Source organism: Melopsittacus undulatus, chromosome 9, assembly GCF_012275295.1.
Source record: "Melopsittacus undulatus isolate bMelUnd1 chromosome 9, bMelUnd1.mat.Z, whole genome shotgun sequence".
Lineage (NCBI taxonomy): Eukaryota > Metazoa > Chordata > Aves > Psittaciformes > Psittaculidae > Melopsittacus > Melopsittacus undulatus.
In genome coordinates, this window is record NC_047535.1 from 31,867,048 (window position 1) to 31,884,810 (window position 17,763).

The window sequence follows — 17,763 nt, forward strand, 5'->3', positions numbered from 1 at the left end:
TTTGTCCTGCTGCCAGGTTTTACCTCAGCCTATGGAGATGGCTGCAGCCACCTACATGTGCAGGTAATTATGAATACACTTATTTATTGCAACATATTATAACTCTTCCTGCTATGGAAGAACCTGGGGACTGAGAAGCACCGCAGTAACAGAGCCAAGGGCTGGCAGTGCTCCTAAAGGCAATAAGCTGCTTATCTCCAGCCTAAGGAGTTTATAGCACCCATGTATCTCCAAAAGCTCATTAGCTTCTCAGTAAGCAGCTGAGACATTAGATGCACAAGCAGAACAGCAGTGGCTTGAGGTTGCTACAGCACAGATAAAACTTCTGGGGTTGGCTAGCCTGCAGCAGGCTGGTTCAATAGCCTGAAGCAATTTTTGTATAAAATGATCCCACTTATGTATAAAATGGAAAAGTCTGATCTTGTGAAATGCTCCTTAGTATTGAGCTTTGCTAGTAGTAATGTGTACAGCTAAAAAGCAGCCCTGAGGAGCTGCACCAGCCTTGCTGGTACCTACCAAGGGCCAAAACTGGCAGGACATGGTGTCTCTCAGCATCACCTGCCATGGCAGCAGAGGAAGCCATGTACCCTGACATGGCCTTACATTGCATCTTCTTGCCCCTTGCCCTGCACTCCTCTGGTCACTCACTGCCTCCATGGCAGAGGGGTGGGAATGCAGCCCAAGCAGCTGGTCTCATCCCATGAGGGTGAAGAGAAGGAGCCAGAAAATCTGTTCCCCTGGAGATCTGAGAGCAATGGCTTTTCCTAACTTTCCTGACTCGCCTGTGGGACTGGCTTGCAGCTACAAGCTCCTGTAGAAAGGCACTGTATCAGGAATACTTCCTGTCTCACTGTGGCTATCCCCTGTGTCACAGGAGAGCTCTTCCACAAAGAGCTGCTTCTGAAGAACAGCATGTTGCCAACAATTCAGCAGGTTAAGTTTAGCGCAGCCAGTGACAGAAGTGAGCAGGAAGGAGTTATTCTTCTCCTCTGCTTTTCTTCCTTCTCCATTGAGCAGAGTCTTTAAAGACCAGCTCCCTTTGCAGAAGGCTACAGAACTTTTAGCAAGTGGCATGCATGGAGGCATTCACAGCCATGATACCTGTGTCTGGTTATTTCCAGTCAAAATAATCTCCTACTCTATTATGGAGAAGAATAGAGAAGCTCAGCCTGACTCACAGTCACATGGGGGAAAAATGAGAGGAGTTGCTCAAGTTCAAAACGTTCAGCTCACTGTGGAGGAGGATTAGTACCACTGTGGAAGGAGGCTTTCTCTCCCTCTGCAACAGTACAGCACTAAAGGATGGAAAAGACCCGAGTCCACTTCCCTGCTGTGCCAAATATACTCCTCCGTTCTTCACTCCTCCCTCCCCAAGAGAGCATATGAAGTATTAAACAGCTAGGAATAAGCCCTTGAAAAATGTGATAGCTGGCTGTCAGATACTTCTCTGCTGGATAGATGCAGCTATTTGACTGTTTGTCTGCAGATCCTCTGCTGCCATCCAGGAAATGGGGATTCAACAGTGATATTAATACTCTCATCACTATCATCTGTACATTTTGCACAACTGTGCTAATATTTCCTTGAACAAAACCACATCCAAAATGCTTCATCAGTGCTTTGCTGAACATAGATCTGGCCTCTGCCAGCCCATACCCATCCCTACCTCACATCTGGACCCTCTGCAAGCAAGATGTAGGGTGGGGGTTTCCAGCATTGCTTTAAATCTGTTTTCAGTTCACAGTCATGTACCATGACTGTGCCCTGGTTACAGAGGGTAAGTGTGACTCCTGTGCAAAGCAGTTATTTTGGGTAGTACTGTAAATTTTGCAGATTTAAAGCTTCTCACACTGTTTTCATGTTAGCTGGTGCCCAAACATTGCCTTAATGTGTCATCTTCTGTTCCGTCATTGTCACGGAGTATTATCATGATCCTTGTAAACACCCACAAACCTACCTCATTATCTCCTTGCACTCTCTCCTCCGTTTGCAGGGATGAGTGATAGCCACGGTTATGCCAATGCCATTCCCTATGATGCAGCTTCACTGTTCACTCATTTCCCCCTTTCTCTAGAGTTCATATCTCTCCCCCATCTTACAGTTGGATATTAAGCTCCCTTGGCAAAGGTACAGCTGTTTGTTTTGCCTATGTAGCACCCTGGTCCCTGACTCACTCCGTTAGGAGCAAAGATAACACAAATAATGAAGTAATCTGGAGAGCTGTCTGGGAATTACAGGAAGCTGGGAAGGAAGATCCAAATTTTTCTTGTGCCAGCATCCGACTCAAGCCTCTCTTATCCCTTTCTGCTCCAGACTGACCTTTCCAACTCCTTGATTGCTAAGCCTGAAGACTTTTCCTTGCCTGAATTATCTGTGACAGCAAAATTGTTTTGCCTGGCTGCTCCCACCTGTCCTGCTTCCCCATGGTGTCTCAGGCCACAGAGGGCCTCTTTGTCCTTCAGGCATGTCCAGACATTTCCTACTTCTTCCCTATGTCACACCACAGATAATGCTGATTTTTGTTACAGTAGTACCATGGGTACAGGACACTTCTCTTTCCAGAAACATTATACAGAGCTCCCAGACAAAAGAACACCAATAACGCCATCAATAATAAATAGCTAAGCCTTTAGGAAGAATACCTGTGACCGGTGGAAAGAAGGCAATGTGCCACACTATTTACTGTAAGAGTCTGTGTTTCAACTGTCTCTTCCATTCAAGGCAGTGAGCAGAGAACATGAAGAGGCAGCCAATTCAAGTAAAGCACACTGAAAGGTCAGAGGAATCCATGTAGTTTGTGCAGCATCATTCTGTAAGCAAAGAACAGCTCTTCTTTATAAACACATTTTATGAAAGTGATTGAGGTTAGAAAGGAAAATAACTGAACATGCTCATTACAATCTCTGGAAATTACCTGTTCCCCATGACTGCTGCGATGGATCTGCCTTTTGTCCAGCTGTGAGCCATGAAACAGTGCCAGAAACGAAGGGGATCTCATGGCAGCCAGGGCAGTCCCTGCTGCTCCTCTTGACTCTGAACAGTGGACACCTCTCCAGGCACTGCAGTCCCTGTGGGCTGGAAGAGCTCCTCAAGCAGCTCTGCAACAGCAGAGGGGTTATAAAATACTCTGTATCTCATTTTGTAGTCAAACACTGTAAATGTGGCACTGTGCTAATGTCCAAACTGACACTAAGCCTGGGTGAGAAACCTGTTTGAACCCAACGGGTCTGATGCAAAGATGCCAGTGAAGCATTCCAAGATGCCAGCATGCCTGCATGGGGGCAGGTGGCAAGTGAAGAGCCTGCTCCTATGAAGACTGTTAACTCCCTTATTTTCCCCATTCCTTTTGGCCCTTCCCTTAGTGTCACACCTCTCAGCCAGCTCCACTAGGAAGCTGCCCTCAAATTCCTCACACCCTCTATAGTGCTATATAGCAGCCCCATCAGGGGAGCAGGCCTAGGAAGATGGATGAAACACCATCCTCTCCCTTTGCTACAGGTGGGAGAAAGATGAGCTAGCAATTTGCTGCTGGCCTGGCAAGATAGCAGTGAATTACAGCAGCTCCTGAGCCAGCTCAGCTGTGCTGGCGAGCGTTCAGGGAGAGGAGAAACCCTACCCGCAGGCATGGAGGAGGGAAGCAGGTGTGTTATTCCCTTTTGCTCACTTGATGGCAGAGATCACAGAGCATACACAGGCCATGAGGTTTCCTCCGCTCCTCTGAAAAGCCACATTCCCCTAAGGACAACCAATCCTTGTACTCATGCTTGGCAAAGTACTTTGGCTGCGGGCACCCAGCCATGGGAGAGCCTGTTAACACAGTACTGTGTTGCACTGGTGACAAGCAAGGTATGTGGTGTCCCTGGCTGATCCAGAAAGCCACTGCTCCTGATGCTGGTGCCATGGCTGCTCAGGGGACATGGTGCACCCAGCGCTTAAGTCATGGCATGAATGTGAGAAATGCCTTGAAAATTGCACAAAGCACTGAACAACCCGTGGGCAATTCTCTGTCACAGGAAAACTTCAGTGCAAATGAGAAACCTAACAACTGAAAACAACTCAGATGTACTGGTAGGATGCAAAAAGCAGACTCAATTATCTTCCACTTTCCCCCTCCTCCCCTTAGGATTTCTTTGCTCTCCTAACATTAGCAATAAACAACAGATACAAACTAGATCCATGGACAAATGAAATCCTGCATGTAACACAGACTGCCCTCAACACATATTTGGGGCAAAGTCTGGGTTTGGTCCCATGACTGTTTAAATGCCAGGAGCTCAGCAGAGCTGCTCTGGATGTCTGGTGGCACAACTGAGGTCGGTGCCTGGCCCCTGCCACATACCACAGGATTTCTGAAACCAGCCAGAAAGATCTGCTCAAAAGCTGCTCCATGAGCATCCGCTTCTGGGATTGATGCAGACACTTTAATTGCTATCATTTCTGGAATAATGCTGAATTTACTGATGGCTTTTAATAGAATGCTCAAAAAGGATTTCAGACGTGTCCTTCACAAGAAGCCATGAAGGAAAATCAGTAACAGTGAGATAATTGCATTAACATTCCAGCAAGCCCAGGGCTGCGTGGTGGTGCCTGCTTTACAAGGCACACAGACAGGCCTTGCCCTACATACCAAGGATGGCAAAGAGAGAGAGAGGACAAGGATCTGCATCTCACTGGCCTACATTAATTAAACTGCCTGTTATAAACCTGAACCAACTGTACAGGTGAAGCTCTATGCTGTCCGTCCAAAGGTCTTAAGAACTCAATTTCCCAAAAACTTGACAAGCCCCATGTCACTAAGCCTGGGAGTTGGTAAACCTCTGCAACACACAAGCACACTGGAAGGAAGCATCCATGTGGGTTAGAGACGTTTAACCACTTCCCCTCCCATTCTGCCTTCTCAGGAACCCAAACAGACACAAAACACCAGGCTCCTGACTTGCAGAAGAAGCTTTTCCTTGCTGTAGCATCGAAACACTTGCCACGCAAGCTGGCTGTAAACCTCCTTCCCCTGCAAACCTCCCTGCCCAGCAAGGGACGGTGTGCCCAGATGCTCTGCTGCAACAGGCGCTACTGGATTTGTGTCCTCTGTGCGTAGAAAGAGAAAGTTGAATGGTTATTTAGTACAGGCAAACCCAGCAAAATCACACTGGTGAATGTGATACAGGCGTATCACTGATGAATGGGTGTACGGGGTCCATACACACATCAATTCGTGCATATCTGGGCATATACACCCCAGTGTCAGGCACACATCGTCTCCATCAGCTCCCCACCGGCTTTCCCTCTCGGAGCGCTCACGGCAGCCGGACACCCCGCGCTCCCCCCGCTGCCTCCGAGCCCCATCTCCGTGCCCAGCCCCGCCCTGGGGGACAAGGGCGGGGACCACGGCTGCCGGCGGCTCCGCTCCCAGCCCCGCTGCGGCACCGGGACCTCCGCGCCGCTCCGCGCCGCTGCGCGCCTGAGTCAGCCCCGCGCTCCGCAGGGGCCGGGCTGCGCGGGGGGCGGAGGCAGGGCGGAGGGGAGGAGGAGAGGGAAGGATAGAGAAGAAGGAGGGAGGGAGAGAGGGGGATTTACCCCATTGTCCTCGGCGGGAGCTGGGCAGAGCCGCTGCCGCTGTGCGCAGGCTCGGCAGGCCCCTCGCCCGGCGCGGAGGAGCAGCTCGCCGGCGGTAAGGGGGTGGGTGGCTCCGCGCCGCTCCGCGCCTTGTGTGTGACCCCCCCACACCGCACCCCGCGCATCCCCATTCCCATGGGGCGGCGGTGGCGGCGGGCGCGGCCCTAGCGCAGGGGATCCGCATGGCCCGCGGGGAGCGCGGCGGGAGCGCCCCGCGTCGCCGGGGCGGCGGCGGCGGCGTTGGCGGCGGGGGGAGGCCGGCGGTGGTGGGCATGGGGGCGCCGGGCGGCGCGGCCCTCGGCCCCGGAGCGCTGCCGCGGCGCTGAGACCCCGGCCCTGCCTGCGCGGCGCCGCCGAGGAGGAGGAGGAAGAGGAGGAGGAGGAAGGACCCGATGGCGAACAGCAGCGAGCTGGGGAGCAGCAGCAGCCCGCACCTGCCCAACGCCGGCGGCCTGCTGAGCGCCTCCGGGCTGAAGCTGGCCACCCTGGGCTTGATCCTCTGCGTGAGCCTGGCGGGCAACGTGCTCTTCGCCTGGCTCATCCTCAAGGACCGGCACCTGCACCGCGCTCCCTACTACCTGCTGCTGGACCTCTGCCTGGCTGACGGGCTCCGCTCCCTGGCCTGCTTCCCCTTCGTCATGCTGTCGGTGCGCAGCGGGGCCGCCTGGCCCCACGGGCCCCTCAGCTGCAAGGTGCTGGCCTTCCTGGCTGTGCTCTTCTGCTTCCACGCCGCCTTCCTGCTCTTCTGCGTGGGGGTCACACGCTACATGGCCATTGCCCACCACCGCTTCTACGCCAAGCGCATGACGGGCTGGACCTGCCTGGCTGTGGTGTGCATGGTGTGGACCCTCTCCATGGCCATGGCCTTCCCCCCTGTCTTTGACGTGGGGACCTACAAGTTCATCCGGGAGGAGGAGCAGTGCATCTTCGAGCACCGCTATGTTAAGGCCAATGACACGCTGGGCTTCATGCTCATGCTGGCAGCTGTCATTGCTGCCACCCACCTGGTCTACATCAAGCTGCTCTTCTTCATCCACGGCCACCGCAAGATGAAGCCAGCCCAGCTGGTACCAGCCATCAGCCAGAACTGGACCTTCCATGGGCCGGGAGCCACCGGCCAAGCAGCTGCGAACTGGACGGCTGGCTTTGGCAGAGGGCCCACGCCACCCACCCTCGTGGGTATAAGGCAGGCCACCCACAGCCAGATCAAGAGGCTGCTGGTGCTGGAGGAGTTTAAGATGGAGAAAAGGCTCTGCAAGATGTTTTACATGATCACTTTGCTCTTCCTGCTCCTCTGGTCCCCCTACATTGTGGCCTGCTACCTGCGGGTTTTCATTAAGGCCAGCTCCATCCCCCAGGTCTACCTGACCACCTCTGTCTGGATGACGTTTGCCCAGGCAGGGGTCAACCCCATCCTCTGCTTCATCTTCAACAAGGAGCTCAGGGTCTGTCTCCGAGCCCACTTCCCATGCTGCCAAAGCATTCAGAGCACCCAGGGCACCATCCTTTGTGATCTCAAGAGCTTTGGGATGTAGGGGGGATTTTCCCTTTCTAAAAAAAAAGAAAGATGGATATAATGTTCCATGTTTCTGCATATGATCTCAAGAGAGTGTGACCTGTGGGGGACATACTAAACCACCACCCAGCACCCAAACCTTAGGTTGTAAGAAGCTGTTTTATTTATTTTTCTATATTTTGCTTATGCTCTCTTCAGAACATAAAAGGTTGCTGTCTATGGGACAGGTACTTGAGCAGAACACCCCCAAACCTTAGGCAGTAAGAAGCTGGTTTTCTTTGTGATTGTGTGGTTTTCGAAAACAAAAACAGGGCTCCAGGTTTCTGGTCTTGCTTCTAACCTTTCTAGACATAATTCCAACAGATACGGATTAAGGCCATGACATGTTTTTTTGTTTCCCTATTCCTGTCTGTTTTGATAAAGGCTTAACAATTTTACTCATGTAATATTTGATAAGGGCCAAGACAATTTTCTACTAAAGTTATTTTTGATGACCTCAAGAGGTGTTGTTCTCTTATTATTTGATCTTAAGTGAAGAACAAGAAAAGGACATTCCTAATGTGGTCAGAAGTTAGTTTTTGGTGGGAGCTGTTGGGTTCATTCATTCTCCAATGGTTTGAGTATTTGAAGCAGTTACTTATAACTTTTGCTTGACATGCAAACAGTGTAGAACTAATTTCAATTTTCTTGTTGCACTATTCATTTGGTAAGATTTCAGAACTATTTGTGAAATGTGATTTTAAAATACCAACTTTAAAAATAAGCAACTACAGCAGTTTTTAAAACCTAGATTGAAATTCATATTTTACTGCCTTTATAGGAAGTTATCTACAAACCTGGGTAATACTTGTACATTTTGACTGTTTTCTTTAATAAAGTATTGAAAACCTTTACTGTATGTAATTGTTTCAGAATGGCAGCATTCTGCTTTGCTGGCAAATACCTTGTGTATGTGGAAGGTTGTATGTCTTTGTGTCTGAGTAGATTTTGCAGCTGAGGTTATTATGGACAAGCACAATCCTTATTTGCTGTTAGATCTCAATTTAGGTGTTTATACCAATAAAATTGACTAAAGCTATTTTTAAGAAGACTTAAGTTCATGATGGGCAACAGGTTTAAATAGCACAATTCTTTATCTCCTGAAACCAAATTTCTGGTTTAGCTAATCACTCCTCTGTTAATGATAGAGTGTGCAGTTGTGGGTTGCTAATTTTAGTTGGCAAAGCAGTTTTTTGACACGGTGGCTTGGTTAATACTGTACTCATTTGTAAACTATATTCTTAATGGTAATTTACATGTATTAAGCATGGCATTTTAACCTGCTCTATTGTTCTGCAACTTCTTTGACAGCATTTCAGCTGTCGGCCTGATGGCAGAATCCTGACACAACTTTATAGCCATCTCAGAGAAAGCTGTCCCTGACACACTTTCATTCTGATATGACATTTAACAAACACTGATTGTCACAGTACTGGAGCAAATTGCACACAAACGACAGAGGGAAGCTCAATTTCCATGCAGCATTCTGTGCTAAGACTGTATCTGTAGGGAGTAGTCCGAAGTTGTTAGACACGACCTGAGAAATAGTTGTCCTGACTGTGAAACAAGTACAAAAGAGCTGTGTGCAACAGATCAGAAAAGGGCTACGGCAGCTTTAGATTTAGGCAAAGAATTGAGTGAGGTGGGGCTTCTGGTTTGGTTTTATATCTTACTTTCTGCCCCTAACTCAGATTTAAACACCAGGGTGGCAATGTTTCTTAAAGTGCATAAGAAGTTTGCAATTTGAACTTTCAGTATAGCTGCAGAGAAGGTAGGCAGGAGGAAGATGGAGCTGTACTGATACTGCCAGATCTGGGCTAAGAAATGGATGGGGTATCTTGAAAACAAAGTGAGACTTAATGATCAGTTCCAAAGCTGTTGGAAAATGCATCTGGGTACAGAAGGAAAGCTGTCAAGAGCTTCAGATCACAGCAGAAGTTGGTTATTAGTGCTAATTATATTTTCATCCTGGAATATCAGATGATAGCTCAGTGAATCTTAAAGAGTACTGGGGTAGAATTGTGTTGCAAAGACTTAGGGGCAAAGCCATGATGCTATTGCTGGGAATTGTGTTCCAGTTATACCTTACATGCCTGTTTTACTGTTAGGTCTTTATGGCAGGGTTCCAACTTTTGCAGTATCATATTTTCTTAAAGCTTAAGAAGTTTCTTAAGTAGGGGCCTAAGGCTGTGATCTCTAACTTAGATCTTGCCTTCTTCTCCTAATCCTGCTGGTACCCAACCGAATGTTTTCTTTCTCATACTCTATTAAAAATGCCTGATATTTTAGCATACTCTCTCTCTTCCAGGCTATAAGTAGTACAGTTGTGATTCTATTTAAACCACAGAGATGGGAGAATAGTTATTTTTAAAACCTCCTTAAAAGCTGCAAGGACCAGATTTTTCACTTCTAGAGGAATTAAGCACAAGTTGTATAGTCAATCCTATCTGTGGGGGAATGAAAAATCACCTTTGGGTGACATGATGGTTTTATTTAGATTCAGTTTATCAAGCTGTGCTGCTGTCTTAAATGCTAATCTCTGTGCATAGGCATCCCCCATCTCAGTGATGCCTTTGTGAGATGGGCAAGTCCAGTTCTTAGCCCCTGAAGATAACAGATGCTTTGCTATAATCCATCAATGGCAACCAGACTCAGCCTCACTATAACAAAAGGACACAAAGAAGTTCCAGAAGAGTACCTTTATGCAATGCCTTTTGCTCGCATGTAGTTTCCACGGCTGTGACAGGACTTCTGATATCCTGAGGGCAAAATCAGCTCTGTTTGAAGTTAATTTTATATTTTAGGTACTTGTAATATCAGGCAGATTGTGATCCTGGCCATGCTGTACAAAAAGAGAAGGACCTCCATTAGCTTTAATTCAGGGTTTAGATGGGTGTTGAACAATAGGGCTTCATTCCAGAAAATGTGAAACTGAATATTAAGGGACAGACACATGGCAGAAAATGAAACGGTGCTTGGTGCCAGCACACCAACAAACACCAGTTTTTAAGTCTGTCCCTGCTGGCTGAGAGTACAGCAAGAAAGTATGGAAAACCAGAAGGGGCTGGAGACACACCAGAGGATAAATATTCCTCTGAAATCTGAGGAAAGATAAGAAAAATAAAAAAATAAATAAAAAAATTAAAATAAAATAAAGAAACATAGCATTTCCAAAGCACAGCATTAACATGTTCTAAAAGCATACTTTAGTCTGCATGTGGGGAAAGTGGGTCAGAGAGATTAAATGTTTTGGCCAAGATCAGGGAAGAGTACTGGAGAGGATGAAAACCTGCTCTGGATAACAAATAGAGAAATAATACTAGTGAGAATGGGCTGAGCACAAGGAGCTGTTGCTGATGCTGCTGGGACCTGCAAGGTATGGCTGTAAGCCTCTATACCCCCAGCTGCCCATCGAAACCAGAGTGCTGCTGGTCTCAGAAGTGCTAATGGCTGAGACTCAGTGGGAGCTGGGTCTTAATAATTACCTCCCACATCCATGTGGGAAGCTATTGCAGCTTATGCAAGTGCTGATCTCACTTGCAAAAAACTCCCATGGTCTGAATCCCTCACTTCATCCCCACTGACCAAAACTCAAAGTACTTGGAGGGTTTGTTGAGCTGCATGGCAGCAGGGACCTCCCAGCTCTTCCATCTACCTGTGCTGGACCAGAATATAGATCGAGTGTTCTCTATACCCCTCCAGGCAGATATGTGATAGTTTTCTATATTCTGGGCAACACAAATGCCGAGTATCACAGGAAATACCAAGATATCTCCCACAGAGATTCTCTGTGCTCTGGCTCAGAGGTCACAGTGTGCTTGCTTTTGCATATCTGTGGTGAAGAATTGCAGTTGCACTGAGAGCTGCTCTGGAAAAATCTTGGTTGCTGCTGGCATCTTCCCTCACCAACCAGGTATTTAACACATTCCTTGCAAACATTTCCAGTCAAAATCTTGAAGTCAGTGGAGGTTTTTAGCCTAAACTTTAATGTCAGGTCAGCTTGAAAAATCACACTGGGTAGTGCCTGTGGCAATCTGATATACAGCACTCAGTGCTTGGAATACTGTGGGGTGCTTCAAGCTATGCTGTTAGATTTGGAGGAAGTTTGTTAGGAAAGGGCTGAAATATTTGGCCCCAGCCAAATTGTCCAAACTGACCGGTAAAGGTCTCATTCAGTGGTTGTGCTAGAGGTGGAAAATGAGCAGCAGGTGCATAGTCCACAACCTGTTAACATTTGCTTTTCCATTACCAGATATGCACCACAGGCACAAAGCTGCCCCTCAGAATGGTGTTGTCCTGTAGACTTGAGGAAAAGGGCAGGAGTTTGGTTTAGTCTGATAGCAACAGTTCTTTCCTTGGGCTCTACCTGGATGTGATACAGCTACACCTCCAGAAGGCTGCTCTGCCTTATGCTGAGGTTCTGCCCTGGGGCATGGTGTGCTGAGCTGAGAGGAGAGCAAAGCTGACATTTTCCCTCTCTTCCCAGCAAAGGATGTGTGGAGTTTGGCTGGACCTCTGGCACTCACTCCACAGGGGTAAGCAGTCACCTCACTCCTTTCTAGGATCTGCACTTGCTCAGCATTGCCACAAACCACCCTGAGAGAGGAAGAGGCTCTGGACAGAGTAAGACACATTGGCAGAATGTGATGCTAAGTATCTCGCTTCATCAACTTAGGGTTCAGATTAGATGATTCTGTGCAGTATCAGAACACCCCAGAAAGCTGATTAGATAGTTATGCTGCAAATCAAAAAAATTATTAGAAACATGGCAGGGGGGCTGTTTTCTAATAGAAGTCCCTTAAAATCCTCTATTTAGCACAGCTTCCTTTATGGCTGCTCAAAACACTGCACAGGCTACAATTAACTCTGTGCTGATACGGACCACAAATCATCTCCCATGCTATCATGTTCTTAAGCTTCAGAATATTGTAACATCTCCAGGAGATGGAGAGAAAATCTGTCAGTGAAATTGTCTCTTAAAAACTGGTGCAGAGTTGGGCTGGGGCTGTGCCAATGGGAACCTTAGCCCAAACCTCTTTTTATGCTGGTGACCTCTGATGCCATGTCATTCATGAAGGACCTTGTGCAGGGTAAATCCTCACTCATCCATTGGCTGTAGGAGCAGTGACCAAGAGCTGATTTTCCAACGGACCTCACGTCTGTGGTGCTCTGATTTTCCCTAGAGCTGATGACGCTGAGCATCTTTAAGCCTATTTTCACTTGGTGCAAGTCATTAACTGCCCCGCACCTCGGTACTTTATCTGAAAAATGATTAATTATTCTTACTCACCTTTGTAAAGCACAGAACTACTGATGGCAAGAGCAGAGCATTATCATGGGTGAACAATCGCTGACTATATAAGCTTTCATCACTTAACTTTAAAGTCAAGCTAAGCCTTTAATGCAAGCTGTTGCATTTCTGTATTTCGATTCATGTTTAATGACCTCAGTACTTGCACTCAGTCTTTGATCTCGAGTCATGCATGGTTGTACTGTGGATGTATTTATTGGAAAGCCACTTTCTTCAGTGCCACATTTTTCACATCGACCGTGACCAGGTTGATAGCACAAAGCACTTTGTGTAGGAGGCTTTCAAGTTCAAAGCCAGTCTTGCAAGGGCACAGGGAAGCTGTGAAGTCCCAATTTTAGGCAGTCATCACAGTGTTGACAGAGGAGGCAGAAGTCAAGAGATCACCTGGTGAAGTGAAAGCCCATCCTAAGGGTTCTGAGTGTTATTTACTGGTGTGTCATTAAAACCAAAATAATCCTGTGTTTGTGTGAGGATGATTAACCATTGGAACAAATCACCCAGGGAAAAAAACTGGATCCCCCATCTGTGAGCCGTGCAGTGTGAGCCTGCGCGCCTGCCCACGGCACAGCTCCCTGGAGCCGGCTGCCTGCCCAGTGCCATCCCTGTACCGGGTCTGGGGCTCAGCCCGAGCACACCAGAGAAGAATAAACCAGAAACACCAGTGAGCAGCACCAGAGCTCTCTCTATCACATGGTGATTCACTCCTTCCTTTTGCTAACTGTTTTACAGCACACATTTTATCATACCTTGTAAATACTGGTGCTTGCTTCCCTCAGGAATTGTAGCAGAGGTAGAGCTAAAATGGCTTTGTCATTAAAAACATCCACAGAGAGAAACACAGGAAGACTCAGAAGGAATGGATGAAGTCTGGGTGCTTTCTGACAGTGAGAGAAAGAGGAATGATTTAGTGGAATATTACCTCACTCCATTGAACCACTCAATCTGCAGGAGGGTGATGGAAAGGAAACAGTTGAGTAGCTTGATAGTTGAGTAAATCAACTGGGCTTTTTCCTTTTCCTCCCTCATTAGGCCTTGCATGCTCACACCACACAGCAGGCTCCCCAGTGTGCTGTGCCAAGGGCAAGGGAGGAGAGGGAAAGGGGATGCTCCCCTGGGTGCCATGGGGCTGCAGTGACCCCAGGCAGAGGGACCAGCTCTGTTTGCCTGTGGGGCTGAGCCGCCCTGGAGATCAAGCTTTGGGAGAGCCTCAGGAGACATCTGGGTGTGGAGGAAGGCGGATGAACGTGCAATATGTTCAGCCAAGCTGCAGTGTGACTAAAAGGGGGAGAACATGGGCAGCCGAGCCAAGAAGCCAGCAGAATCACAGGCAGAGGTAAAGCTTGGAGCCATGGTGTGAAGGCAAAGAAGGACACGTTTAGGCTGAGCATCGCCAAAGTGCTTTCCAGCAAGGTGATGAAGAATACTGCAGAAGCCAGGCTTTGCAGGACCTGCCCACAGTGCTGCTGGTGGGGATGAAGCTCCCAGTGTTAGTTTTCCTAACCTGAAAGATCCTAAACTCTCAGCCAGCCAGACTTATTCTCCATTTGTGCAATATCAGAGCATAAGTGCTGATATAAACCAAATCCAAAGAGTTGAAGGCTCTGTTGCAATGTGCAGGAGGCATGTTAGTGACTTGGGGGAGTTTAATGAAACCGGGCTGAGGAGGGAGTTTAAATTATGACCTCATCATGGTCAGGAAATTTTGCCATTGAATTTGAAGGGGTGAGGAACCTTCTTGTCAAAGTTTCACCCATGTGAGAGGAGAAACTGGGGAGAGGAAAAAACCCCTACTGATTTGACAGGATGTAGTGAAACCTTTGGGAAGGGTGAGCATGTTCGCAGCTGCCTCGCCAGTGCCTCTCCCTGAGCTGTTCTTGCCAGCAGGTCCCATGAAAGCATTAGAAATGTGCTCTGCTGCCTGTGCTCCAGTGTAGCCTAGAGGACTAAGAGTGGACCCAGCTTTGCACCCCCTGAAAACAACAGCAGCTTTGCTGTTTTGTCAGCTCTTCACAGCAAGAGGTGCAGCTGCCTGTTTGTGCTGGAAGAGCCTGCAAATATCTGCATGGAATGATATGAGTGCACTCACATGTACAAGAGCAAAAGCAAATAAAGAAGGCTCAGCTCTGCTCACTTGGCTGGAACCAGGCCATATTTTCAGTCTGCTTCTGAACTGTGTTACAGCCCTGGGATTTACAAAGCTGCATTACATTTAAACCCAGATTTAATCCCTTCCACGTGTTGCGCTGCTGTGGTGGAGGCACGGTGCCGGGGTTTGGGAGGCCTGGATGGGATTTCCAGCAAGGGACGGGATACGCTGGGCACTCCTGGTGTACAATTAACATGAACCCACTTCACCAGGCAAACTGGGGTTTGCAGAGAAGACTGTCAGTTTTACATTGTGCATTCATTGCATTCATTCTCCATACTAAGCTGTTTACACTCAGACCTTTGGGAAACCCCTGCCAGGGGTGGGTTTATATTACTCATTCCCCCTTTCCTGCGCATTTTGCTGTTACCTTGCACTATAATCCCTGCCATGAAACACACTGCCATCCACTCTCCCTGCAGTACACCAGGCTTACTCAGCTTCAGCCTTCCATATTCAGGCTTTCCCAGCCCTGATGGCCAGGCAGTGACCCAAAGGTTACAACCATCTTCTAATGCAGCTGCACCATACAGGGGAATGTGCCCTGCTAAATCACTGAGATGCATTCTGCTGCAATGGGCTAGATGTGCCCACACTCAAAACTCTCCTTAGAAAATGATAGGTGATTTACTCTGTTTGGTGTGTTAAACTTGTTTCCATTCCTGTGCTCAGAATTATCGATTAGTCTAACAGCTGTACCCCGCTGGTTTGGCATTTCATATCTATGGAACAGAAAAAAGCACATTGATTTTACTGTTATCAAAATCCTCTTGTATTTGCACAGTCTTTTTCTTTCCTGCAATTTTCTAATTCCTTCTGGAAAACATGTTACACATTGTCAAGATCAAATTCCTGAGACATCTTGTTTAAATCAAGGGATTCTTAGCACCTTCTGTTTCTTTTGAACATCCATCTGTGCAGTAATAACAAAACAGAGAGCTACTGGGGCAGGGAAGCATCAGCAAGGACCTCAGTCTGTGGTCATACTTGCTGTTCTCATACATCGTTATGGTGCATTATACTGATGAAGCAACTTAGCAAAGTTCCTTTGACAAGCTGTGCTATAAGAACTTCCAACACACCAGAGCTTCAGGGTAACAAGACTAACGTTTTCAGCCCATCCACAAGAAAATAAACCAATGCTAACTTCTTACCTTAAAAGTGCTTTATACCAATAAGTGCTGTCCATACTGTCTTCTCAACCACCAAGATAGACAATTTCAGCCTTGTACTACCTAGTTTCACTTCAACTACTCCTATAATACCTGGGTTGTGGTTGGGGTGACCAGTCTCCTGGGTAAGCACCCATACACATCAGAGCTTCACTTGCCACACAGCCAGGAGAATTTATTTTGTGCTACCCCCGATTCAAAGGCTTTATAACATATTCTTTTTCCTAGTGACAACATTTCCTTGAGGGAGAATTGTGGGCAGGGGAATGCAGATAAAGCTGAGCTTCATCTGGATGTTATCCTGCTCAGCAGCAGAGCTTTCCTCCCAGGCTTACAAGTGCATGCTTGCTCAAGCAGCTGTGCACCCACAAACCTGAAACACCTTGCTTCACCTTTCCTAATGAGCATGCAATCAAATTAAGGCAGCAGCTCATTATATGTGATGGTGCCCTTTCCTGAAATGGCTGTCTGCTAACCCAAAATCTGTTAACAAACATGGGAACTCCTACAGTGTGGTGGGATATCGTCATTATTCTATAGCATAGCTGTAATATCAATATTCATATAATATTAAAAATTAATGCATGTTTCTATTAATAATTAATTACTCCAATATTAATAAAATTAAAGCAAATGTTGGCACAGATCTCCTAAGTGGAGTGAGCAGAGGAAAGCATTTAAACCAGGCACTCTCTTAACAAGCTATGTGTACTGGAGAATGAGGCTTTTCCCTTTCACAAAGATGTTTCTAGGGCTGCACAAGGTTTCTTCTCTTTTCTTGTCTGATTTCTCCTCTAAGGGCCTGTCCCCTTCCCTTCCTCCCAGGCAGGTGCAGAAGCTGTTCCTGGCCTGGGATTATTGCCAGGGTGATACTGAGGAAAACTGAGCAGCACAAGGAACTGCAGAAAACCTTGTGTGGCAGAGCCGGTTTGAGGCTGGCCACCTTTTCCATCAGTCACAATGCATTGAGTTTCCTGTGCCCCTCAGATCAGAAGTTGCTTCAAGGGAAAAGCAGAGGGGCATGCATGGCCATCTACATTTTGAAATACTTCTGGCAGTCACTGGTTTACCTGGTATCACTGTAAAACAAAGGTAAAGGGTTTCAACCCTACCCCTTCCACTGCAGAAAGAAAGGGGACTTTGCAGGTGTGTTGGGTTAGGAAATTTCCCTTGGGATGGGAGAAAAGGTAACTGATTAGGACAGAGTTTAGGGAAGAATTGGGGTGCAGAAGCTTCATCTTGCTTCCAGAATGATCTCTCAAATCAGCTAACCTTCATTGTGTCAAATAATGAGAATTAAATTACTAAAAGGGGAATCATAATAATTATTGCCAAGTGAATATACTGTGAATGTAGGACAGTGAGGTTTTGCCTTTAGCTCTTCTACGCCATCAGCCACAATTCAGCAACAGCAGGGAAGGTGTGGAAAAGCCCTCGAGAACAAGTACAGGATAACATCTCCCTCAGAGAAGCACTTTCCTAGTGCCCTGTCCAGGAGTGTCTGCAAGACAGGAGTATTTCAATCTGCTACAGATGGTGTGAACTTTGGACTCATGTAATTGAGGCTGTTCTCATTACCCAGATAAATGCCTAATCCCACAAGTCAATTGGCACAAATTACAACTACAGAGTTGCTCTGTTCTTGTCTGATAAACTCTCCTAGGAGCTCAGTTTGGCAGGTCTAAGGCAGTCATCAGATATAATTGTCCACTCATTTACACTGATACAAACCAGGGTTATTACCTTCAGTGGAGTCGCTGGTGACTGATGCTGGTAGGAGATGTGTAGCAGGACTGGTGTTTCCTTCTACGGTTCATTGTTTTGAGCATCATGACAATGTGCTTTGATAATGAATGCAGTAAGAGATGGGCACATACAAATTTGGGCTGCTTCTAATTTCCTTCCTGAATTTCCCTTCGAGTTTAAATCAAAGTCTATGGTTTTAAGCTAATTTTATACTGATAGA

General features: G+C 47.2%; 1 protein-coding gene across 1 annotated transcript; it reads left to right on the forward strand.

Annotated features, from left to right (window-relative positions):
• Positions 1 to 5,922: 5,922 nt before the first annotated feature.
• Positions 5,923 to 8,214, forward strand: GPR27 (G protein-coupled receptor 27). Its single transcript, XM_034066532.1, has one exon. The coding sequence runs from the start codon at positions 6,006 to 6,008 to the stop codon at positions 7,146 to 7,148; it is 1,143 nt and encodes a 380-aa protein (XP_033922423.1). The 5' UTR covers positions 5,923 to 6,005; the 3' UTR covers positions 7,149 to 8,214.
• Positions 8,215 to 17,763: the final 9,549 nt, after the last annotated feature.

Coding starts and splice junctions, on each gene's coding strand:
- GPR27 (XM_034066532.1), top strand. CDS start 6,006: ATGGCGAACAGCAGCGAGCTGGGGAGCAGCAGCAGCCCGCACCTGCCC.